Genomic DNA, 27,838 nt, shown 5'->3' with positions numbered 1-27,838 from the left:
ATGCTACCAAAAAAAAAAGTAATTATCCCCAAATAAGCAAAAGGCAGAACGAGGGAAGTCTCATCAGTAACAGCCAGAAGACAGAGGAATAATAGCTTCAATGTGTTGAAAAATATGCTTGCCAAACTAGAATTCTATGAAGACTAAAAATACTTTTCATGAATGAAAGTAAAATGAAGTCACTGGCTGTCAAAAAAGAAAAAAAAAAAAAACACAGTTGAGTTTGCCACAAGCAGACCTGTAAAGGAAATTATATAAAATGTATTATAGGCAGAAGAAAAATAATACCAGAAAAAGGTCAAATATCCAGAAACAAATTAAGAGCAAAGATTTGAATAACCGCTCACCATTTAAAATCCTGGTGGCATAGTGGTTAAGTGCTACAACTGCTAACCAAAGGGCTGGCAGTTTGAATCCGCCAGGTGCTCCTTGGAAACTCTATGGGGCAGTTCTACTCTGTCACTATGGGTCAGAATCAACTGAAAGGTGATGGGTTTATTTAAAGTAATAATAAGAGAAATATCCCATGAAGAATAACTTCATACAAGTCAGGAGAGGGTAAACAGAATTAAAATGTTCTACAGTCCTGTAAAGAGCCCTGGTGGCACAACGGTTAAGCACTTGGCTGCTAACCAAAAGGCTGGTGGTTCAAACCCACCCAAGGACTCCATGGAATAAAAGGCCTGGGGAACAGCAGTTCTACTCTGTCACATGGGGTCACTATGAGTGAGAACTGACTCAACTGCACCTAATAACAACAAGGTCCTATACGGGTCTGGTGGGGCAGATGAAGAGGTATTGATTAATATTAACTTTAATAAGTTAAGGATTATGTACAGGTTCTAGCAGAAGATTAGAAGCAGTGCATATAACCCCTAAACTAGTACAGGAAAAAGTTTAAATGATAAATATTACAAAAGTAAAAAAGAAAAGAAACTACAAAGTTGGAGAACAAGAAGGTATTAAAGAAGTTTGTAAATTTAAACCCAAACATATCAGTTGAGAGATTACATTAACTTTCTAAAGCGTAATGGTACAGTTACATGACCAGGATTATCACACTTGGCTAAGAAAATTATATACTGCATACAGAGACACATGTAAAATGTATGGATACAGATAGTTTGAAAGGAAAAGGAAAAAAAAAGACATACCAGACGAAAGATGATCACTGGGGGAGAGGCACTGGCACTCACAGGTCCAGACTATTAGGACTTCCTTTTTTTACCAATAAGGGAAGAAAACCTACCTCAGAGATCCAAGGACACTCAGGCCTGACTAAAACCAAGGCCAAAACAGAACAACAGAAAACACCCCTTCTGCAACCACGAGCAGGCTAACAACAACCCAGTAACAAGCAACAGCTCTGGATAAGAGACAAGAGCATGAAGACAGACTTTCTATAAAGCACAAGATCAGCAAAAAATCCTAAACCTAAGGGTAGAAAAGGAATTGAAAAAAACATTCTGGCAACACAGTGGTACATGAAGAATAGCTATAGGGGAAAAAGAAAAAATCCCAAACCCTACCTAGCTCTTGCCTAGAGTGACTCAAATCCCCCTGCCCCCTCCCAACACACAGACACACTAAGGGCCCATTTCCAGGCAAAAGTACTATTTATTTCAGTCTGTACCGTCCTACATATGATGCCCAGCTTTCAAACAAAAATTATGAGACACAAAAAAAGCAAGAAAAAAACAACCCGCTGTCAAAAGCCAAAAAAGAAAATCAAAATAACTAGACTCAGTAATGATCCAGATGTTGGACTTATGAGACAGCAAATTTAAAATATCTGTAAATAATAGATTAAATGCAGTAATGGAAAAGGTAGACACATGTATAAACAGATGAAGAATTCCAACAGAGGTAGAAACTAACAGAAAGAAAAAATCAAATAGAAAAGTTAGAAAGAAAAAAGCACAGTAACAGAGAAGAAGACACCTCGTGATGGGGTCAATGGTAAACGCAACCCACTCCAGGAAACAATTAGTGAACTTGAATATAGGTTAATAGAAATTACCAAAACTGAAACACAAAGAAATGAGAGAAGGGGTGGAAAAAAAGTGGGAGAGTATCCAAGAAAGATGGAGCAACATCAAGTGATCTTTAAAAAAAATTTGCCACTGGGTCGATTCCAATTCATAGTGACCCTATACGACAGAGCAGAACTGCCTACAGGGTTTCCAAGGCTGTAATCTTTTTTTTTTAATCTTCACAGAAGCAGACTGCCACATCTTTCTCCCATGGAATGGCTGATGGGTTCATACAGCTGACCTTTTGGCTAGCAGTCAAGTGCTTAACTACTGCACCCTCAGGACTCCTTCAAATGATCTTACATACATATAATTATGCTCTGAAAAGGAGAAAAGGGAGAAAAAAGAACACTGAAGAAAGAATTAGAGCTTTTGAAAAAACTTTTCCAAAGGAAATAAATATTTTACCACAAATCCAAAAAGCTCAGAAAACAGCAAACAAGACAAATGACAACAACAACAAAATCCCAGATGTACGGTTTTCAAACTGCTGAAAACCAGAGAGAGAGAATAATTTTCAAGGTTGTCAGGAAGAAAATAAGAACTGAAACATACTTCTAGCCAGAAGCTATGCTTGTTGTTGTTGTTAGTTGCCACTGAGTCAATTATAAAAAATGGCAACCTCATATATTACAGAGTAGAACTGCTCTATAGGGTATTCTTGGCTGTAATCTTTACGGCAGCAGATTGCCATGACTTTTCTTCCATGGAGCCAGTGGGTGGGTTTGAAGCACACACCTTGAGGCTAGCAACTGAGCGCAAACCACCTACATCACCTAAAAACCAAAAAGCCAACCCTGCTGCCATCAAGTTGATTCCAAATTACACGAACCCTATAGGACAGAGTAGAACTGCCCCATAGGGTTTCCAGGGCTATGATCTTTACAGAAACAGCCAGCCACATCTTTCTCCCATGGAGCGGCTGGTGGGTTCAAATCACTGACCTTTTGGCTAGCACGTCCTTTACACCACCTAAAACCAAAAAAAAAAAAAAAAATACCCTTGCCATCAAGTTGATTCCGACTCTAAGCAACCCTACAGATCAGAGTAGAACTGCCCCATAGACTTTCCAAGGAGCACCTGGTGGATTCGAACTGCCAACCTTTTGGTTAGCAGCCATAGCGCTTAACCACTACACCACAAGGGTTTCCTTACACCACCTAGAGACCTTAATTTTAAAGGTTGTCGGAAGAAAAAGACACATTACATATAGAAGAAAGTAACAAGTAAAACAAAATTCTATTCAGCAACCATGCTGAAATATCTTAAAGTGCTGAAAAAAGAATGCTGTCAATCAAAAATTCTATACTCAATGAAATTATTTTTAAAAAATGGAGAACAGGCTTTTTCAGACAAACAAAAACAGAGAATTGTTACCAGAAGACATATACTATGAGAAATTTAATGAACGTTCTCTAGGTAGAAGGGATATTCCATGAGACAGAAACCTGGGTCTACACAAAGAAAATAAAAGCAAAGGCAATGACAAAAATAAAGGTAAATATAAAATACAATTTTTTGGTAAATGCTGTAAAATATAATTGACCATCTAAAATAAACTTAGCAGCAATGGACTTTACTGCGATTTATAACATATATAAAGTAAAATACATGACACCAATAATAAAAAGGATGGGAGCAAGAAACTGGGAATATATTAAGGGTTTCACACATAAAACAGTATAATTTTATTTCAGGGGAGATTGTGACTAATTAAGAAGTATTTTATAACCCCTAAGACAAAAATTATTTAAGGTATAAATAACAATTCAATAGTGGACAGAATAATAAAACATATATATATATATATATTCAATTCAAAAAAGGCAGAAAAGTGGGGTAGGGAGGTAAATGTAACAAATAAAAAATAATTTAAAATATGGTAGATTTTAATCTAACCATAATTATATTAAATGTGAATGGTCTAAATCAATGAAAAGACATAAATGGTCAGACTGGGTGGGGGAAAAAAAAGACCTAACTATAATAAGCGGCCTGTAAGATACCCACTTTAACTACAAAGATATAGAAAGGTTGAAAGCAAAATGATACAACAAAACGTAACACAGAAACACTATTTAACAGGAATCTGGACTAGCTGTATTAACATGTGACAGAGCAGACCTCAAAAAAAGGAGTGCTGAGAGATACAGATAAGTATATTATAATGATAAAGTGGTCAATTCATCAGGAAGACAAGAAGCTCTTAAATGTTTGTGCACCTAACCAAAGAGCTTCAAAATATGTGAAACAAAAACCAACAGAACTGAATGTTAGTTGGAGCTTTCAACACCCCTTTCTTAGATAAACATAGAAAATGAGTAAGGATATGAACATCTGAACAATACTATCGAGCACCTTGTCTTATATCACACACTTATAAAAAAGACTCCACCCCAAAAGAGAATTCTTTTCAAGTGCACATGAAACATTCATCAAGATAAGCCATATTCTGAGAAATAACATAAACCTTAACAAACTTACAAGAATTAAAGTAACACAAAATATGTTTTCCTGTCACAAAGAAATGAAATTAGAAATAGAAGAATGACAAACGGAATATTTCCAAATACTTGAAAATTATACAGGACACTTCTAAATAAGCACATAACGCAAAGAAGAAGTCTCAAGAAAAATTAGAGAACATTTTTAATTGGAAAAAATATATTAAAATTTGTGGGATGCTGCTAAAGTATGCAGAGGAAAATATACAGCTTTAAACCTTCTAACTTTAAAAGAAAGGTCTCAAATCAATGTTCTAAACTTCTACCTGAAGAAACCAGAAAAAGAACAAATGAAATCCAAATGAACATGAAGAAATAATAAAGAAAATAGCTGAAGTCAATAAAATTGAAAACAAAAACATAGAGACAACCAATAAAACCAAAAGCAGGTTCTTTGAAAAGATCAATGACATTTATAAATCTCCAGCTGGAACAGCCAAAAGAAACCAATTATCAATACAATGGATAAAAGAGGATATTACTACAGACAGACCTTGCAGACATTAAAAAAGGATAACAGAATAAACAACTCTATGCCCATAAGTTGAACAACTTAGATAAAATTGATTGATTTATTGAAAGTCACAAACTAACAAAGCTCACACAAGAACTAAATAACCTGAATAGTCCTCTATTAAAGAAATTTAATTCATTGTTAAAAATCTTATAGGTACATGTCTGTCTATCTGCTTTGCATGTGCAGACGGTCTATGTCTCAGTCTTCCAGGAATGAGGCACATACACCTACTGGTATCAACCATTCTACGAGGGCTGCATTCATCTGTGATCAAGCCAGACACAGGTGACACTTACACAGCGTTGGCAAAGTGAGAGCCATTATTATTACTTACAGAAAAAAAAACAGTAAACAGTAATAACAGATTCTCAAAGGGGAAATGCTTACCCTTCCCCAAATTACCTATGACCATTCTTTTATCACTGGGCTGCCCGAGGCTTCTGCTCTGCTGCTGGGCCTCACTGGGCATTTGGGCATTGCCTCACTGGTGGGAAGACCCTTGTATAGGACCTTCCAAGCCTCTGCCTCTGAGCTCTTCTCAGCCTCTGCATCCAGTTCCTGCCACACTACCCGGACCTCACTGTCGGGGGAAAGGCATGCAACCCCTGCACGGGACACACTCAGGCCTCTCTTGCCCCAAGCAAGTGTCATAGTTTCTTTTAGTTCTGCTAGCAAACATCTTGCCTGGAGGCATCCAGCTTCATCACGCTGCAGGAAGACTCTTGCACAGAACCCTCTGAGGCAACCCCTGCATGGGGCACACTCAGGCCTCTGCCCTGCACTCCATCAGCAAGCCTCCTGCCTGAAGGTGCTAAGCTCTCGCTCCATGGGCCAGCACACCCACTGTCTCTGCCTTACTCCATAGGCTGGCAACCCCACTGCCACTGCCTCACTCCTTGGGATGACAAGCCCACTGCTGTCGACTCGCTCATTCTTATAAAAAGGGGATTGTTTTAGATTAAGAGAGACATAAGGGATACATATAGCAACTAGATATATGACCCTATTAAAATGTAGCTTGGGGAAATCAGGTCTACAGAGACTTTTGAATTAAAAACTAGATACTAGATGAGATAAAGATGTATTGATACAAAAGTAAAAAAAAAAAAAGTAGAAACTTATAAAATCCCTGAAAATATATAGCATAACCTCATTTTGATGAAAAAATACATATGAATAGATAAGACAGAAGTATACATGTTAGTTTTTATGACCAGTAGCCTATGAATAGAATTAGTTTTTATTTTTTATTGGTTTTTCAATTTGTTATAAAATACAAAAAGACTATTTTAATTAAAGACAAGAAAAAGGCAGAAAGGCTATTTGAAGAAATAATGACCGAAAACTTCACAAATTTGATGGAAGACATAAATCTACACGTTCAAGAAGCACAACAAATTCCAAGTAGAAAAAATCGAAAGAGATGTACACAAGGACATGTTATACTTAACTTACCAAAAGTCAAAGACAAAGAGAGAATCCTGAAAGCAGCAAGAGAGAAGCAACTCATCACAAGTAGTCCTCCTCAATAAGATTAAAGGCCAATTTTCACCAGAAACCATGGAGGCCAGAAGGTAATGAGTGATGTATTTAAAGTGCTTAAAGAAAAAACTGCCAGCCAAGAATTCTAAATCTGGCAAAACTACCCTGCAAAATAAGAAGTTTAGACATTCCCAGATAATCAAAAACTGAGGGAATTCATTGCCAGTAGACCTTGCCTACAAGTAATGCTAGAGGGAGTCCTGCAGGTTCAAATAAAAGAACACTAGACAGCAGCTTAAAGCCATGGAAAAAAATAAATACCTCCAGAAAGGTAACCACCATATTTTTACAAAACTAACACATGAGTTTTATGTTTTAAGGTTTTTTTTTTTTTTTTTTTTGCCAACAGTCTCCTCCCCCATGAGGTATTTTCATAAGCGCACTATGCTAATTACTTCTTTACATGTTACTGTAAAAAAATTAGCATACCGTGCTTAGGAAAACTGAAAACCTCACGCCAGGGAGGGCACATCTGGCAAAAAAGCCCTACATAGGTAAACACAAAAGCCAGTACTATGGTATTTTTTATTTTCACCATGATTTTAAAGACAAATGCACGTAAAAATAATTACGAATCTATGTTAATGTGCACACAATGTATAAAGATGTAATGTGTGATAACAACATAAAGGGGGGAACAGACATGTTTAGAAGGGGGGGTTTCCACTGGGGATGCTGAAGTGCTGGTTGCACAACATGGAGAATATATTAAATGCACCTGAATGTTCACATTAAAACAGTGAATTTTATGATATATAAATTTCACATTATTAAATTTTTTTAATTATTTTAATTAAAGAAATTATTTTTAACCAGGATTATACACCTACCCATGAAAGGCAAAAATATAAAGCTATTAGAATATAAAGGAATAGCTTCATAACAACAAGGTACAGGAGGAAAAGATGCAAATTAGAATGCAATAAATACTAGACAACATACTGATATTCAGAAAATATTAAAAACCTCTACAATTCAATAGCAATAAGATAGTCAACCTAATATAAAAATGAACAAAAGGTTTGAGACTTGAACAGTTACTTCACAAAACAGCAATCCAATGACCAAATAAGATACTCGGCCTCATTACTAATGACAGAAACAAAAATTAAGGTACTTCCTCTCCCATGGCCTGTTTTTATACAATTTATGAGCTAAGATTGGGCTTTACATTTTTAAAGAGTTGTTAAAAAAAAAAAAAAGAATATGCAACACAGACCATATGTGCATTACAAAGCCTAAAATATTTACTACCTGGTTCTTTAAAGAAAAAGGTTGCCAATCACTGCTCGAGACAAAGCGTGTGCTTGTGTACCATGCTGTTTTCTCTAAACAGCTTTATGGAAATATACTTCACATACTATACAATTCACCCAATTAATCTGTACCATTCAAGGTCTTTTAGTAAATGCACAGAGTGGTGCAACCAGCATATAATCAATTTTAGAACATTTTCATCACCCTACAAAGAAATTCTATACCCCTTAACTGTCACCCCCAATAAATCCATTCCCCCCATGCACTTGGCAACCATTAATTTACCTTCTTTCTCGATAGGCCAGTTTTGTTTTTTGAAGGGCATAAAACTGAAAACCACATGTCCATAGAAATAGTAGCATTTCCTTCAAAGGAGTTTTATACCACAATTACATGACATGACATGGTTGACTATCACATTAAAATATGTATGCTGAGAGAAGAACCCAAGCACAAAATAACATATACTACATGATTCCATTAACATAAAGTTTAAAAAAGAAAAACAGGACAAACTATGTTGCCGTTATTAGGTGCCATTGAGTTGGTTTCGACTCACAGCAACCCTATGCACAACAGAAGGTAACACTGCCTGGTCCTGTGCCATCCTCACAAGTGTTGCTATGCTTGAGCCCACTGTTGCAGCCACTGTGTCAGTCCATCTTGTCAAGGGTATTCCACTTTTCCACTGAACCTCTACTTTATGAAGCATGAAGTCCTTCTCCAGGGACTGATCCTTTCACATAACATGTCCAAAGTATGTGAGTTTTGCCATCCTTGCTTCCAAGGAGCATTCTGGTTAGACGTCTTCCAAGACAGACTTGTTCGTTCTTTTGGCACTCCATGGTATATTCAATATTCCTCGCCAACACCACAATTCAAAGGCAGCAGTTCTTCTTCAGACTTCCTTATTCACTGCTCAGCTTTTGCATGCATATAAGGCGACTGAAACCACCACAGGTTGAGTCAGGCGCACCTTAGTCCTCAAGGTGACACCTTTGCTTTTCAACACTTTAAAGAGGTTTTTTGCAGCAGATTTTTCCAATCCAATTCAATGCATTTTTTGATTTCTTGACTGCTGCCTCCATGGGTGTTGATTGTGGATCCAAGTAAAATGAAATCCTTGACAACCTCAATCTTGGCACCATTTATCATGATGTTGCTTACTGGTCCAGTGGTGAGGATTTTCGTTTTCTTTTAGTAACTAACTATATTACCTAAAAAAAAAAAAGTTGCTGTTGAGATGACTCTCACTCATTGTGACCCTAAGTGTGTCAGAGGAGTACTGTGCTCCAATTATATTACTTTGTTGTTGTAGTTAGATATCATAAAGCCAATTTCAACTCACAGCGACCGTATGTACAACAGAACAAAACACTGCCCAGGAAGACCCTCAAGGAGATGAATTGACACAGTGGCTACAACAATGGGCTCAAACATAGTAACCATTGTGAGAATGGTGCAGGACTGGGCAGTGCAGCTTAGACTTCTTCCTTCAATACCATTGATCCTTGATCATATGCTATCTCCTAAAATAGTCTTTGAACTTCATCAGTAACTGCTTCAAGTTCTCTTCACTTTCAGGAAGCAAGGTTGTGCCATCTGCATATCATAGGTTGTTAATGAGTCTTCCTCCAACCCTGATGCCAAATTTTTCTTCAGATAGTCCAGTTTCTCAGATTATTTAATCAGCATAGAGATTGAAAAAGTATGGTGAAAGGATACAACCCTGACACACAACTTTCTTGATTTTAAAGCGTGCAGTATCCCCTTGTTCTGTTCAAAGGACTGCCTCTCAGTCTGTGCACAGGTTCTGCATGAGCACAATTAACTGTTCTCGATTCCCATTTTTCACAATGTTATCCACAATTTGTTATGATCCACACAGTCAAATGCCTTTGCATTGTCCAAAAATAAATAAATAAAACACAGGTAAACATCTTTCTGGCATTCTCTGCTTTCAGCCAAGATCCATCTGACATCAGCAACTGTATCCCTCATTCCATGTTCTCTTCTGAATCTGGTTTGAATTTCTGGCAATTCCCTGTCAAGGTACTGCTGCAACCATTTTTTAATTATCTTCAGCAAAATTTTACTTGAATGTGATACTAACAATATTGTTTGATGATTTCCACATTCCGTTGGATCTTTCTTTGGAATGGGCACAAATATGGATCACTTACAGTCGGAGGGCCGTGCAGCTGTTGGCATAGACCAATTTCTTGGCACGAACAAGTGAAGACTTCCAACATTGCATCCATTTGCTGAAATACCTCAATTAGTATTCTGTCAATTCGTGGAGTCTTGTTTTTCCCCAGTGCCTTCCATGCAGCTTAGACTTCTTCCTTCCATACCATTGGTCCTTGATCATGTGCTACCTTCTGAAATGGCTAAACGTCACCTGATTCTTTTTGGTACAGTGAAGTGACTCTGTGTAGTCCTTCCATCTTCTTTTGATACTTCCTGCATTGTTCAATATTTTGCCTATAGAATCCTTCAATATTGCAGCTCAAGGCTTAAATTTTTTCTTCAGTTCTTTCAGCTTGAGAAATGCCAAGTGTGTTGTTCCTTTTTGGTTTTCTAACTCCAGGTCTTTGCACACTTCATTAAAATACCTTACTTTGTCTTGACTCACCCTTTGAAATCTTCTGTTCAACTTCATCATTTTTTCCTTTCACTTTAGCTACCCTACATTCAAGAGCAAGTTCCAGAGTCTCTTCTGACATCCAATTTGGTCTTTTCCTTCTTTCCTGCCTTTTTAATGACCTTTTGCTTTTTTCATGTATGATGCCCTTGATGTCACCTCATAATTCGTCTAGTCTTTGGTTATTAGTGTTCAGTGCGTCAAATCTGTTCTTGAGGCGGTCTCTGAATTTAGGTGGGATATTATACTGTAGATTGTATTTTGGCTCCCATGGACTTGTTTTAATTTTCTTCAGTTTCAATTTGAACTTGCTTATGAGTAACTGATGGTCTGTTCTGCAGGCGGCTCCTGGCCTTGTTCTGACTGATAGCTTCTCCATCGACTCTTTCCTCATGTGTAGTTGAGATTTGATACCTGTGTAGTCCATCTGGTGAGAGCCAAGTGTACAATCATCGTTTATGCTGTTGAAAAAAGGTATTTGCAAATGAAGAAGTTGGTGGACTTGCAAAATTCTATGATGTGATCTCCGGCATCATTTGTATCACCAAGGCCATATTTTCCAACTTCCAATAGTTCCTCCTTATTTCCAAGTTTTGTATTCCAATCACCAGTAATTATCGATGTATCTTGATTGCATATTTGATCAATTTCAGACGGCAGAAGTTGGTAAAAATGTTCAGTTTCTTCATCTTTGGCATTAGTGGTTGGTGCATGAATTTGAATAATGGTCATTTGAGCTGGTCATATTAAGCATTGTACTTCAAGATAGATAATGAAATGTGCTTTTTGATGATGAATGTGACACCATTCCTCTTCTGTGTGTCACTCCCACATAGTAGCCCATATGATCCGATTCAAAATGCTTAGACGCCCGTAATTCAAAGGAAAAACCATACAGAAATGCAAGGAGGTGCTTACAATCCACTCAGCTTAGCAGACATCTCTAGGGAGGTTGTGGAGGAATAACTGATAAGGGGAAGAAATTGGGGGCTGGAGGTGTGAAGTGATGGCACATTTTACTTCTTGACCTAGTTAATGTTTGTATGGATCTTTGCCTTATAACAATTTTGCCCAATTACACATTTGTGTTCTATGTACTGTTGTATATGTGTATTTATAGTTCACAATTTAAATAGAAGAAAAAAGAAGGGAATAAAGCCACCAGTTATAGTACGGGCAGCTTTCCGAGATCTTGACTGGAATAATAAGGTATGTTCCTAAAGTCAGAAGTTCCAGTGACAGTCACTTGATTTCTCAACTTCATACTTGTGGCTGAGACAGCAGTTTCTCTTGCAGCCCAGATAGGTGGTACAGTTTGGGGAGTCATTCCTCAAAGTTCAGCCTAGTTATCTTTCCTTCATCCCTTCCAAACATTTTGTAAGCACTTAATCCCTTTCTCTTTGTAATATCTAGAGTGATTTTGGTAAGTGGTACACAAACCCTGTCTAGTACAGCTCATTAGTAGTGATTCAAGAAAAAAACATGGAATTTCCGATATGGTACACTGAAAGTAACAAAGTAGAAAGGCTACTTTAAATTATAGTGAAAGCTGTCACTCCTCACAGACATTATTATTAGCAGAAACATAAATAACTTTATTTAACAGTTTGTGAAATTGGTTTTTTAATTTTTATAAAAGAAAAAGAGGTGGTGAGGAAGGGTGAAGCCTACAGGCACAGAGAAGAATAAAAGGTAGAGTTTTTGTTACCTGGAGTCTCGTATTCATTTCTAGGAAGTAAAAATTCTTCCGTGAGTCCACAAGGAATTCCACAGTCCCAGCAGAGGAGTACGTCACCGCTTTGGCAAGAGCCACAGCTTGTTCCCCCATCGCTCTTCGCGTCTCAGGATCCAAAAAAATACTACAGACACAGAAAGAGTATTTTTCTACACCGTGGACAAGAATCAAGTTATCATTTGTGCAGATTACATACAGGTTTTTGTTATTTATTTATTTATTTACGTTTACTCAGATATAGGTCACCTGTTTCAATTTAAGATTTTATGGCATTAAGCATGCTTAAATAAATCAACTTCAGCTTTTTATAAAGCTAACATTTGAATTTTCCACATTATACTGCAACTTCAATCCATTTATAAAAAATAGAACTACTTATCAACTAGTGAAACTGACCATATATACTCAGAATTCCTTCAAGCCAACATTGTGAGAAAAATAAATTCTTAGAAAATAAAATATACGGCCAATAAATTCTAAAAACTTGTGTTTCAAAACACTAAATCACCTTCCATCAGGCAAGTAAAGCAGCCATGTTTCCACTGAACCCTAGAAAGAATAACATCAAATCATGTCTGCATTTTGCTTCTATGCAAGTGAAGCTCTAAGGAGAAAAAAAAAAAAACACTATTTTCTGATTTGTGGATTAAAACTATTTTCTAGTAAGATTTAGATGACGCTTTGTAGTTTTTTAAATTATGGAATAGTATAAAGAACTCTGTTACAGATTAAATTCAGTCCCTCCTGCCAAAACACGTGTTAGAATCCTAACCCCTATATCTGAGGAGGAACTTGTTTGGAAATAGTTTTGTTACGTTAGATGTTACCTGTCTTAGTTATCCAGTGCTGCTGTAACAGAAATACAGCTGCTATCACAGCAAACAGTGCTGCTATAACACAATTATGAGCCCTGGTGACACAGTTAATTAGTTCAGCTGCTAACCAAAAGGGTAGCAGTTTGAATCCACCAGCTGCACCCTGGAAACCCTACGAGGCAGTTCCTACTCTCTTATAGGGTCACTATGAGTCTGAGTCAATGATGGCAATGGGTTTGGTTTCTTTTGGTGGTGGGGGGTACAACAGAAATACCACAAGTGGGTGGCTTTAACAAATGAATTTATTGTCTCACAGTTTCTGAGGTTAGAAGTCCAAAATCAGGGCTCCACCTCTAGCGGAAGGTCCTTGTCTCTTCAGCTTCTGTTGTTTGGCTCCTTGATGATCCTCATATCTAATGGCATCTATCTTGCCCCATTTCTGCATGCTTGCTTGCTCAAACTGTTCTTGTTAACTCTCAAAACATGCTGACTTAACTCACACCCCACACTAATGCTGCCTCATTAACATAACCAAGGAAACCCATTTCCAAATGGGATTATACCCACAAGTAAAGGGGTTAGAATTTACAACACATATTTTGAAGGGCATAATTCAATCCAGAACAATACCCAAGTAGGGCATGTTCTAAGTTTAATCACTTTTGAGTTATAAAAAGGTCCAATCCACAGGGATAGGGACATGGGGGTGGGGATGAGGTGAACAGAGGCCATGTCAGGACTGTCTACCAGCCAAGGTACCAAACAACGTTTGGGACTACCTACAAGAAGAAATCGACACTGTCAAGACTCTGGCTTAAATGTTTAGCCTCCAGGGCTGTAAGAAAATACATTTTTGTTCTTAAAGGCATGAATTTGTGGTATTTCTGTTACAGCAGAAACCTAGACAAGCTCCTATGTATTTGTCTCCCACATTTAACAACTATCAATATATTGTAGGGTCGCTATGAGTCAGAATCGACTCGACAGCAGTGGGTTTAGTGGGTTGCTTTATCTATGCTGCATGGCCACTTTTTTTTTTTAACTAGGACCACCCGTTTTTTTCTTTTTTTCATTTTAAAGCAAAATCCCAAATTAGATATCATTTCATCTGTATCTACAGGATAAGTATTCTTTTGTAACAAACCACACTTAAAATTTAACAAGAGCTCCTCAATAGCATGTAATATCTAGTCAGTATTCAAATTTTCCTGATTATCTCATAAATATCTTTTAAGAGCTGATTTGTTTGAATTGGGATCCAAATACGGTCCAGACGCTGCATTTGGTTGGTTTTTATATCTTTAAGATCTTTTATTCCGAAATGCCTCCTCCTGGCGGCGCTCCTTGGAAACTCTATGGAGCAGTTCTACTCTGTCCTATAGGGTGGCTATGAGTCAGAATCAGCTCGAAGGCACTGGGTTTTGGTTTTGCTCCCGTCCTTTTTTTTTTTTTTTTTTTTTGGGCCAAGAACTGGTCATTTTCCTGCCTTGTTCCTCACATTCAGGGTTTGGCAGCACGCATCCCCATGGTGTCTTTTAACATTCATATTACATTTCCATTTCTTATAAACCATCAGTTAGATCTAGAGCCTTGAACAGATTCATATTGGAAATATATATATGTCATATATGGGGGGGGCAAGACTACTTTATAGGTAGTGACACCCTGAATCTGGATTTCTAGCCTACTGGACTGTGAAAGAATAAAAACTACTATTTCTTCAAGGCAACCACTTGTGGTAGTTTTGTTATAGCGCAACTAGGTGGCTAAGACAGATGCTATGAATTTTTTTATCTGTTATGAAGTTCTGCATTAACCTTCCACCTAATGGACGTAAGAGTAGATGACGTTTCAGTAATAACTGGCTGACAAAACCAGTGCAACCAAAACAAGAAAGTCCAACTAAAGATTAATATCATAATACTTGGAGAATCTCAATTACAGGTGAATAAAACTCTGTTTTTTCCCCTCCTCTGGTCTTGACCTTTCCCTTATCATAAACCCTGCTAGTGAGAGTTAGAGCTATACGTAACTGCATCATTGCAATCTAAGCAGAGTGGTCCATTCGCACTTGAGGAACTTTGTATCAAGATAGGAAACTACATTTTCCATATATTCTAATATTTCACAGTGGAAAGATACATATTAGCTCACTATTGGTGATTGATTCTAGTTTTTTCACTTTGTTTCCTACTGCTTTAAATTTTCCCTTTTTTCTCTCTAAATTAATAGGTGAGATGTTCACAAAGCAACTAGAATTTCCAAGAATGAGAGAGCGAACACCAAAATCAAGATCCAGGGTTCCCATTGTGAAAGATTTTTACCCCAGGCAAGACTTGAGTCGGTTTTGAATAAAAAGAGAAATGTAGTATAATTGAAGGTGATAAGGCAGGACAGAAAACATAAATTTGCAAAAGAAGTGCGTCAGGCATGGTTACTGTTCTAAGGGCTCCCATTCTCTTCTTCTTTCATACTACTAGAGTTTTAGCTGAGCACATGGCCTCCTAAAGAAAACATTTCCTAGCCTCCCTAGTAAAGTGCCTAAACTTCAGATCAAACGTCAAGTAATCAAAACTGGCAGGTTCCAAGACTACCCCTAAAGAGACAAGCAGAGCATTCCCTTTGCATTTTTTTAAGTCATTCCTTCTTGAATCCTGCTCTTGGGCCATAAGATAAAGGCTCATACCCAGAAATGGTAGCTATCTTGAAGGGGTCTGGGACTCTGAGTACTTTGTAGAACTAAGCCACCATAAACAGTTCTATAATACACACTTTCAGAATTTTAAATGAAATGAAATAAGGCCCGTTACTTTAGATTTTTGTGTTATTCATGATGAAACTTCGTCTTAATCAATGGACGATGTTAGGTTTGTTTAAATCAAACAAGAGGAGGGTGGAGGTGACCTAAATTGTGGGTTTAAAAATACAGAGTTCTAGAAATAGACAGTGCTCGGTTACTGTTACCGAACATTTTGATCAGGGAACCAATAGTTGGATCTTGATCAAAAGGAGGAAAAACGTGGAACAGAACTCCAGATTCTCATTGGAAACCACACTTATTGGGTACATGGAGACTGAAGGAGCCCCCAGATCTATTGCCTGGAAACAGTTTTTAAGCCTTGAAATGAAGCTATCCCATGAAATCACCTTTAAACTAAACAGTTTAGCTCAGTAAAAAGATTGTTGGCCATGAGCATTGCACACTTTCAAAGAATTATCTATATGAGAGTAAATGGACAATAAGAATTCTAAAACAGAGAGGAGAACTTTAAGGGGCAGGCAGTCTAAATTAACAGTGGTGAAACAATATGGGCAGAGACAGTGAGAATGGCGACACAACGTAAAGTATGTAACCACTGTCAATGACCTGCATCTCTAAAAAAAGGCTTAACGGGGTGTATGTCTTGTGTGTATTTTCACAAAAATAAAAAAAGAAATAGAATTCATAATTAATTTTTCTGTTTTAATCACCATATTTTTAAACCAAACAGAAATTTCATTTTGTTTCAAATGTCAACCCAAGTAGAAGAGACGAGCAAAAACCTTCAGATAAAAATGAACCAGAAAACAAGAACAAAATCTTAAAAAAAACTGGTATTAGTAAGATACGCTATAGAAAACCAGCAGAAACTATTTCCAACTAGAAACATGGCATACAAGTGGTAAGATCACATAGTAAAGGAAGCTTTATTTGAGGACTAATCAAGGAAAAGCATTTACAAGATTATCGAAAAAACAAGTGAATAAGAAAAGGAGGTCTGAGGTTTGTGTCACTTCAAAATTTTGTGTGGTCACCACATCTTCTACCTACTTCCAGCAACACTGAAGACAAATATGAGTTAGCTCACATGTTATTCAGTTTTCAAAATCAGGTACAAAGATCGTGTTCAGTAATCTAGCAGAGTTCAGAAAGGACATTTCATTTCACTACCATGACACAATATTAAAGGATACTTAATTTGTCATTGTAAAGTTCAATTTTCTATTTTCAAGAAAAATTATCATTATATTGCAGAATTTAAGTTAAATATTCTAAAAATTTTTTAAACTGTTCTCCCTTAATGCAAAGGTAATTTTCTTGAATTCTTAATGTGAAACAATAATAGCTGCACTACTGTTCAGGGGGAGACGTTACTGAAATATCATCAATTACCAGGCTAGGAGAAACAGGGCTCTATTTTCACTTAAAGTTCTCAAAGGGCTACTTGTTTACTAAGGTAGGATCATACATCTTTTTTTTTTTTCTTCTAAGGTTGAATTAAAAACATTGTAATCGTATCCAATAAAAGGATAGAAATCTACAAAATAAATATAATCTAACCCACCACCAAAAACCCAGTGCCGTCTAAAGCAACATAAAAAAAAAAGAGAGAGAATTAAAAATGAAATACAGAAGATAAGAAAGAATAGTGTTCAAAAAATTTGAGAAAAGATTCCACAGCACAGGTAAGTGAACAGACGTGTTCACTAAGTCTAGGATATTACCAGGACCAAAAAAAAGTCAAGTATACTTAACAGCAGGAGGCATTAACCTCAGAGGGGGGAAAAAAAATTAAGATTCTTCCCTTGATAATCTGGTGTTAAGAAAGACAGCTCCACTCATCTGCTGATTTGTCGTACTGTGGTAGCTTGTATGTGGCTATGATGCTGGAAGCTATACCACTGGTATTTCAAATACCAGCAGGGTCACCCATAATAGACAAGTTTTAATGGAATTTCCAGAGTAAGACTAAATAGAAGAATCTTGCGATCTACTTCTAAAAAAATTGGCCAGTGGAAACCTTATGAATAGTGGTGGAACACTGTCTGATACAGCACCAGAAGATGAGCCCCTCAGATGAAAGGTCCTCAGAATACAACTGGGAAGAGCTGCCTCCTCAAAGGAGAGTTCACTGTAATGACGTGGTTGGAATAAAGCTTTCGGGACATTCATTTGCTGATCTGGCATGACTCAAAAGGAGAAAACACAGCTGTAAACATCTATTAATAATCGGAACGTGGTATGTACAAAGTACGAATCTAGGAAAACTGAAAGTTGTCAAAAACTAAATGGAACGCCTGAAGGCAGGTACCCCTGGCATTAGTGTGCTGAAATGGTCTGGTGTTGGCCATTTTGAATCATACATCCACATGGTCTACTATGACAGGAATGACAAATTGAAGAGGAATGGCATCTCATTCATCATCAAAAAGGACATTTCAGGATCTATCCTGAAGTACAACGCTGTCAGTGACAGGATAATATCCACAAGCCTACAAGGAAGACAAGTTAATACGGCTATTATTCAAACTTACACACCAACCACTATGGCCAAAGATGAAGAAATCGAAGATTTTTACCAACTTATGCAGTCGGAAGTTGATCAAATAGCAACCAAGGTGCACTGATAATTACTGCTGTTTGGAATGCAAAAGTTGGAAACAAAGAAGAAGGATCAATAGTTGGAAAACATGGCCTCGGTGACAGAAACAACGCTGGAGATCGCATGATAAAATTCTGCAAGACCAATGACCTATTCATTGGAAATACCTTTTTTCAACAACATAAACAGCAACTATACATGGGGTCCTTGCCAGAAGAAATACAAAGGAATCAAATTGACTACATCTGTGGAAAGAGATGATGGCGAAGCTTGATATCAACAGTCAGAACAAGGACAGGGCCGACGGCAAAATAGACCATTAACTGCTTATATGCATGTTCAAGTTGAAGCTGAAGAAAAATTTAAAAATCCATGGAAGCCAAAATACAATGTCCAGTATATTCCACCTGAATTTAAAGACCATCTCAAGAATAAATTTGACGCACTGAACACTAATGACCAAAGACCGGATGAGTTGCAGGATGACATCAAAGGGCATCATACATGAAGAAAGAGGTCATTAAAAAGTCAGGAAAGAAAGAAAAGACCAAAATGGACGTCAGAACAGACTCTGAAACTTGCTCTTGAACACAGAGTACCTAAAGTGAATGGAAGATATGATAAAGTAAAAGACCTAAACAGAAGATTTCAAAGAGTGGCTTGAGAAGACAAAGTATTACAATGAATTGTGCAAAGACCGGGATTTAGAAAACCAGAAGGGAAGAAATCAACCAACAGCTCTCAAGCTGAACAAAATGAAGAAAAAATTGAAGCTCTGAGTTGCAATACTGAAGGACTCTGGGCAAAATATTGAATGATGCAGAGAGCATCAAAAGAAGGTGGAAGGAATACACAGAGTCACTGTACTAAAAAGAACTGGTAGATGTTCAACCATTTCAGGAGGTAGGATATGGTCAAGAACAGATGGTATTAAAGGAAGAAGTCTAAACTGCATTGAAGGCACTGGGTAAAAACAAAGCTCCTGGAGTTGACAAAATGCCAACTGAGATATTTTGACAAATGGATGCAACACTGGAGGTGTTCACTTGTATATGCCAAGAAATTTGGAAGACAGCTACCTGGCCAACCAACTGGAAGAGATCCATATATGTGCCCATTCTAAAGAAATGTGATCCAACAAAATCTGGAAAGTATCAAACAATATCACACATACAAGTAAAATGTTGCTGAAGATAATGCAGAAACTGTTGCAGCAATACATACAGGGGGAACTGCTATAAATTCAAGTTAGATTCAGAAACGGAAGCGGAACTAGGGACATCATTGCTGATGTCACATGGATCTTGGCTGAAAGCACAGAATACCTGAAAGATGTTTAAAAAAAAAAAACCATTGCCATTTAGTCAATCCCAACTCTTAGTGACAACTTTATAGTTTCCAAGGAGCAGCTGGTGGATTTGAACTGCTGACCTTTTGGTTAGCAGCCTGAGCTCTTAACCACTGTGCCACCAAGGCCCCGAATTGGCTGTGCAAAGGCATTTGACTGTGTGGATCATAACAAATTATGGATAACATTACGAAGAATGAGAATTTCAGAACACCTAATTGTGCTCATGTGTAATCTGTACAAAGATCAAGAGAAGTATTTCAAATAGAACGATGGGATACTGTGTGGTTTAAAGTCAGACAAAGTACATGTCATGGCTGTATCCTTTCACCATACTTATTCAATCTCTATGCTGATCAAGTAATCCGAGAAGCGGGACTGTATGAAGAAGACTGTGGCATCAGGTATGGAGAAAGACTCATTAACAACCCGCGAAATGCAGATGACACAAGCCTGCTTGCTGAAAGTGAAAAAGACCTAAAGCATTTGCTGATAAAGATCAAAGACTACAGCCTTCAATATGGATTACATCTCAACAGAAAGAAAACAAAAATTCTCACAACTGGACCAATAAGCAACATTATGAAAAACAGAGAAAAGGCTGAAGCTGTAAAGGATTTCATTTTACTTGGATCCACAATCAGTGCCCATGGAAGCAGCAGTATTTGGGCAAATGTGCTGCAAAAGACCTCTGTAAAATGCTAAAAAGTGAAAGTGTTACTTTGAACACTAAGGTGAGCCTGCCCCAAGCCACGATTCACGTGCATGTGAAAGCTGGAGAGTGAATAAGGAAGACCAGAGAAGTAGTACTGTCTTTAAATCAGTGCTGGCAAAGAATACTGAACATATTTTTGTCTTGGAAGAAATACAGCCAGAATGCTTCTTAGAAAGGAGGAGAGTGAGACTTAGTTTTACATACTTTGGACTTGTTATCAGGAGGAACTTAGTCCCTGGACAGGGACATCAAGCTTGGTAAAGTAGAGGGTCAGGAAAAAAGAGAAAGACCCTCAATGAGATGGTTTGGCACAATGGCTCCAGCATAGCAGTGATTGTGAGGATGGTACAACACCGGGCACTATTTCGGTGTGTTGTAGAGTCACAACAACAACAAGAAAGATAGGCATTGGTGTCTGATTTAGGAGATAATATTGGAGCCATTATTCCCTCTCCTTGAGCATAGACAATGTGACCCAGCTGGAGCTGGACTCACAAGGATTCACAAGGACACATCGACTGGGTCCTGAGGTATAAAGACAATAGCTAAGACAATCCTGGAAAACATCTAGTGAAACTTTCACATAAGCAGAACACAAAAGGCTTCCCACTCTTATCTCTTCTATTAGCATTTAGTGAATAGAAGATTTGTTGGACCAATGGAGACCCTCCTTGACTGTCATTTCTGAAACCTGTACCAATGAGTGTTAAGAAAGATAATTCAAAATGTAGAATCAGGAAGATTTAGCAGTTTTCAGGCAATCTGTGAAAAGGTGAAGCTTTCAATGATTTTGCCTGTTCGGTAATATCAATATATACTGATGACTCTGTAACATTCCTTGGACAGTCAAGGCTCTAGCAGCAAGCTTGTCTGTTTTCCCATTCTTGCCTATTCTGTAATATTCCCTGGACTCAGACTTGGACCATGACAGCATGCTTGTCTGTTTTCCCATTCTTGCCTATTGTGTAATATTTCCTTGGACCCGGACAGATATGGCTCTTGTAGAATGCTTGTCCGTTTTCCTATCGAACATATGCTGAATAAAACCTTTCTTCCTGCTTTACTGGAAACCCTGGTGCTGTAGTGCTACGGCCACTAACCAAAGGGTCGGCAGTTCGAATTCGCCAGGCACTCCTTGGAAACCCTATGGGGCAGTTCTAATCTGGCCTATAGAGTCACTATGAGTCGAAATTGACTCAACGGCACTGGGTTTGGTTTTTTTCCCGGCTTTACTAAACTTTGTGGTGTTTTTTACCCTACAACATGTCCCTCTGTATCCTACCATTTATGGGTGTAAATAAACCAATAAAATACAAGGGTAGCAATATGTTGGTACTATCAAAGTCAAAAGTTCTGGTTATCAACTGTTACTTAACAAATCATCTGAAAACTTAAAGTGGATTAAAAGAACAACAATCATTTTATCATTCTGTCGCACAGTTCTCGGGGTGACTGGATTTAACACAGCGCTTCTAGCTCAGGGTCGCTAATGCAGTTGCAGTCAGGTAACGTCCTGAGCTGGAACAGTAGGAGACTCAAGGAGCTGGGGCTGGTGAGCCATCTCTGGCTTTACGCAGTATCAGTGCCTCTCCAGGGAGTTTATCCACCTGGGGTAGTCTGAGCCTCCTTACATTATAGGGGCAGGTTCCAAGAGTAAGTACCCCTAGAAACAGGAAATGGAAGCTGCCTTTTCTTTTCCTGAATCTGCCACAGTGTCATTTTTGCCGTATTCTATGCGTCAAGCAGTTGCAAAATCCAGATTCAAGGTGAGAGAACATGCACCCAACATCTCGAAGAAACGGATGTCACACAATTTAGAGCTGTAGAACCTCTACAATATACTCTCTGGACAGCAATTATTTACGCTTCTCACATGCAAAAAAATAATCACTCAGAAAGTTCTATCATAGCATCAAGTTCAGGCTCAGGGACCAAGATGCTGATATTTAAATGATGTCCAGGTATGGATATGGCTCCAAGGGTGCAATTCCTCCTGCATATCAACTCCTATATAATTTCTCTTATTCTCTTATTTCAAAGAACTTGTGAACTAAAAAGACAAGTTAACTGTTCCCCACACACCCAACATACAATGGGAAAGGCCGAGTACAACCACGATAGCAACTCCTGTTCAATAAGAGGGAAAACAGAAGGACAAGAAATTCTGAAATCCAGCTGGGTTGCCTGTAGCCAGTTCCTTCTAGAAACAATTCTTTATTGGTTTTAGCTCTGCCCTTTGGACTCTTAGTTTTAATCCCTGATTTATCTTTTCTTTTCCATAAAATGTTGCCTGTCTTTGCAGCTACATAGTTTTATCAGCCTGCTGTTGACGTTTGGGGATCCAAAGACCTCTTTTCACTTCAAAGTGTCTCTGTCCCTTTTCGTCAAAGCTGGAAATGCTTTCATCAGTGTAAGTCTCCAAAAAACTCTTTTACGTTTTCATGACTCCTATATGGGTTCACTCCATTAGAGAAAAGCCATAACCACTAATCTCTTTAAGGTAAGTCATTCTCTATCTTGGGTCCCTTGTGAAGCTACTATGAGACACCCCACTCAAAATTCTTAGGAGCTCTACTGGGTAAAGGAAAGCATCTGTAAGAGACACACCCTTAGTATTCATAGATGGATTTCCTCTATCTGCAAGTTCCCATAAGGCACTGTCCTAGGACTTTCTGAAATTTTAAAGGATCTCTAAGAGTCAGGAACAACTTGCTGGCAACTATTTTGAGACTGCCCTGACATCTGTAGAAGCCAGAAATGAGAAACAATTTTATTTTCAAACTAAACCTTGGTTTCTTACAACCAGTAACCAGTTGCCATCAAGCCGATTCTGATGCATAGCGACCCTCACACATGCAGGGAACTGCACTTCCAAAGGGTTTTCTTCCAGGACACCTCTAGGTGGGTTCCAACTTTTTGGTTAGTAGTTGAACACTTAACCAATTGTGCCACCCAAGGACTCCTTTGGGTCTTTTTATTGCCTTTAGATTTTGTTTAAAAAGTGATCTTCGCTCATCCCTCTCCTCTTGCATTTTACCATAGGCAGCCCTAAGAAGCCAAGGAGCAATTTCAACACAGAGTCTGGAAATTTCCTTAGTTAGATCAAGTTAGGTAGCTCCATCTTCTATTTTCCGTGTTACTACAGTTGACAATGTTGTCAAAATTTCCACCACTAAACAGCAAGGCTTCTCTTTATAGAATTTTTCAATAGCATCTTCTTTTCGCTTTAAGCCCTCAACAATGGCCTCCTCAACACTTCTTCTAATAAATTTCTTCTAGGTCCTTTAGGCTTATACTAACACTCTTCTTGATTTTCCAGTTCTAAGGCCACATTTTTGGGGGATTTTGTAACATAGCACCACACTCCCGGTACCAAAATCTTTTCTACTTATCTACTGTTGTTTAAAAAAGATCTATATATGTGTTTAATAAATAATTCCAAAACTAAACAACAACCGTCAATTTATTGTTTCTCACAATAGGCGGTTCTCCCTCAGGTTTCTCATGCAGCTATAAGGATGGGCTTGAACAGTGGGGCACTGGAGCAGATGAGGGGTGAGCAGGTATTTATCCCTTCCCAGGTAGTCTCAGGGAATTTCCATGTGGTCTCTCCATGTGAGCTACACTGGGCTTCCTCACAGCATGACGGCTGGCTTTTAAGTGTAAGCATCCCGAGAGACAGGAAGTAGAAGCTGGCAATTTCGTGATACCTAGGCCCAGAAACTGACACATCATCACGGCTCCATATTCTATTGGCCAAGCATTCAGAAAGCACAGAATCAAGGGGAGCCACGTAGATGCTTTCAACTGCATCTATGAGAGAAGTGTCCAAGGAATTGGGGTCATGTTTAAAACCACTACACCATACCATAATTTTAAAAATTAATTAAAGTAAGATTTGATTTTTATCACTATCCTATGACTAAAAATTCACTCCTACTTTTTTCAGAAACTATACACCTATCATATCAAGGCATGCTGGCTATGCTGATTAATTACTTACATTTCTTAGTGCCTGGTTATTAAATATAACTATTCATGCTCAGCTGGGGATTTCAAAGAACAAAGGGACTACCAGAATATATACAAAAACAACCTGGCATCAAATTAAAAATGGGGCTCCATGAAATTACTACACCAAAGACATGAACAGTGGCCTAGAGAAACACCCAACATGGCTCTAATGAATCAAGAAATTTCCAAGAACCATGCTCCATGTTCCTTTTCATGGCATGATAAATTCAGGGTCAAGTTTATGAAATCTTCCCAGCAAGGAGGTTAAGAGTGACAGCTGCTAACCAAAACGCTGGCAGTTCAAATCCACTAGCCACTCCTTGGAAACCCTACAGGGCAGTTCTATTCTATCCTACAGGGTTGCTTTGAGTCAGAATCCACTCGTCGGCAACGGGTTTGGTTTGGGTTTTCCCTAATGTTAAAGCCTGGAAGGCATGTATCCCAGGAATTCCCTATTCCTAGAAACACCAACCAAAAACTAAAACACCCGGAAACACCAGCAGGGTCTATACTACCTACAGGCCTGTAGAGGTCACAGTTAGATGTCTATCCTGCTTTCCAGTAAAACCTTAACTTATTTTTTCAAGTATCCTCTCACTTTCGTGCTATTTACTTCAAAAGAAAGCAGGCCCTGGCCAATGAGAGGTAAGTTATGACTGATCTAAGCCAGAATTTCTCTGAGAGAGTCCTATTAGAATTGGAGGGGGAGGGGTGTCACCTTTTTATTTTGCAAGACCTTTAGCTCGCTAGCCCCTGTTCACGAAATGCTCTAGTTAAAAAAAAAAAAAAAAAATTTACCAAACCGGAACGACTAACCCAAGTCAGTCACAGTAGTTTTATTCTCATTTCTATGAACTAGTTTGGAATAGGCATGGAATACAATTGCAGCCAATGAGGTACAAGGGGAATCTGCTGGGAGGCTTCTGCAAAAGGCTCTCTTCACAGACAAAAACAGAAATGCATTGGAAGGAAACCTCTCTTCTTCCAACAAAATGTTGTTTGTTGGGATACAATGTTCTGGTCTGCTGACCATCTTGAGTTTGGCTAGAACACCAGATGGCAGGCAGTGCAGAAAGATGGATAAACCATGGGTTTTTTATGAGACTGTTGAACAAATAAATTGACCAAACCTTTGAGCTGTGAGCATGACTCAAGAATTCTTACGTCATTTTAAAAAAAGTGTCATTTAAACATGTTAAGATAAGGTTTTCTATTATTAACAACCCAAAGTCCCCCAACTGATAAAATTTACGCCTTAGTCAATAAAGTCCTGAGAAAGATCCAAGCGGAAAATTCTTAATTAGAAAAATGTACATTCATAGACTCCACCATGAATAGTGTCACTGTGAGTCGGAACCAACTCGAAGGCACCTAACAACACCGCCACCATGAATATTAAAGCAATTTTAGCCAGTAAGTGAAAAACACATATAAGAAATATAAAGGCCATTATAAATGTTCACTGGGAGAGACTCTTACCTGGGTGCTTCCTCTACCACCTTTTGATTTCTTCTCTGAATTGAGCACTCTCTTTCATTAAGCCACAAGGCATTTCCATGTTTATCACCTAAAACCTGAAAGGGTAATACCATTTCAAAATACAGATGACCATACCCCACAGAGTATGTCCCCAGTTGCCACTTCTCCATGTAACACCTTTTAATTTTTAATAGTCAAACCCCACAGAGCATATGTACCTCTCAAAACATTTTTTGGGGGTCGATGTTAATAGAGGAAAACTTTATATTTAAAACCTCAAAACTCAAAAAAAAATTTTTTTTGTAAAAAGGGTTTCAATTAAAAATTCTCTTGTTATGTTTCAAAAATATTAGAATCAATTGTACAAATTTTGCAAAATACGTGTCATTAAGGGGACATACATTCTGTATGCCGATCAATGGTGCTTAGGAAAGGTACCACAATGTTGTCATAAAAAAAAAATTGTTGTTAACCATATTAAATGTTGGAGCCCTGGTGGAAAGGTAGTTAAGAGCCTGGCTACTAACCAAAAGGTTGGCAGTTTGAATCTATCAGCTACTCCTTGGAAACTCTATGAGGCAGTTCTACACTGTCCTGTAGGGTCAATGCGTCTGAACTGACTCGACAGCAACAGTTTATATTAAATATTTGTTGACCAGGAAATGATGTAGTATGCATTTATATCCAAAATTATGTTGCTAATTATATACGAATGTTTTTACTGGCTTTAAGTTACAGGGAATCAGTAAAAGGTCAGAGGTTAATGTACAACAAATTAGGACTTTTCCAATTTGTATGTATGGAAAATGGACTAGAGTTGCCAGTAAAATACAGGGCACTCAGTTAAATCTGAATTTCATATAAACAACAAATTATTTTTTTAGTAAAATATTAGACATCTACAGAACCAACAGTTTATTTTTCTCTAAATTATGTTTATTCTTCCAGTTCATTTTTTATAGTTCTGCACATTTACTAGGCACTCAATAAAAATGATTCTGACAAATGAAGGGGCCAAGGAACCAGAAAAAGTGTAAATAAAAAGTACTTGTAAGAGAAGTTAAATTCTTAAATACATCATGTATTTTTTTTTTTTAAGTTTTAATATAGCCCTTTACAAATATACACATATTTAATATGGAAAAATCTCCAACATACATTGCTTACTGAAAACAGCTTCATTGAAATAAACCATCTCACATGATACAAGACATGATACATCCCTGGATTCCGCCATAAAACAACCAACAGCAGTGCTATAGCTGAAAACCTCTGGTTTAAGCCAAACAAAGTGGTACCATTCACATTGTCAGTGTACAATTTCAGCACGTCAAAAGGTACACAGTACACGACAGTTGGTGGAAAAAATAATCGGTGTTATCACGGATATACAACTCTATTCCCAAATGGGATTATATCTGTAGGTATAAAAGTTAGTATTACAACACATATTTTGGGGGGACACAATTCAACCTATAACAACACCTTTATCAGGTACACCAATTACTTAACATAAATAATTAAAGGAAAATAAGTAAACTTAAAACCCTCTGAATATAGGTCAGATATGGAAAACTTGTACCTATATTCCCTCCTTAGAGCTACTGAAAGACACTTTCACCTAAATTTTAAAAAATACCACTAGACTACATGCCATGGCTAACTTTAAAAAATTAAAAAGCTGATAGATACATAAAATTATATAAAATAATTCAATAAACATTTATGAAGTACTAGTAATATGAAAGACACTGACCTGGTTGATAAGGACAGGAAAATGAATTAAGACTTACTCTCTGTACTCAAGGACATCATGATCTATTAGAAAAGTCAGATAGCTAAAGATAAAAAAACATAAATGATCTTCTGGTA

General features: G+C 37.7%; 1 protein-coding gene across 7 annotated transcripts in view; it reads right to left on the bottom strand.

Annotated features, from left to right (window-relative positions):
- Positions 1–27,838, bottom strand: part of PCCA (propionyl-CoA carboxylase subunit alpha) — a 534,561-nt gene that overhangs the window by 255,527 nt on the left and 251,196 nt on the right. For all 7 annotated transcript variants that reach the window (XM_049867227.1, XM_049867229.1, XM_049867228.1 and 4 more), the window contains 2 exons: positions 25,967–26,061; positions 12,206–12,356 (listed from right to left, as the gene is read on the bottom strand). In XM_049867227.1, coding sequence (XP_049723184.1) covers positions 12,206–12,356; positions 25,967–26,061 — 246 coding nt within the window. The remainder of the gene's footprint in view (positions 1–12,205; positions 12,357–25,966; positions 26,062–27,838) is intronic.

The sequence above is a fragment of the Elephas maximus genome, chromosome 23, assembly GCF_024166365.1.
Source record: "Elephas maximus indicus isolate mEleMax1 chromosome 23, mEleMax1 primary haplotype, whole genome shotgun sequence".
Taxonomy (NCBI): domain Eukaryota; kingdom Metazoa; phylum Chordata; class Mammalia; order Proboscidea; family Elephantidae; genus Elephas; species Elephas maximus.
This window is presented reverse-complemented; position numbering and strand designations above follow the sequence as displayed.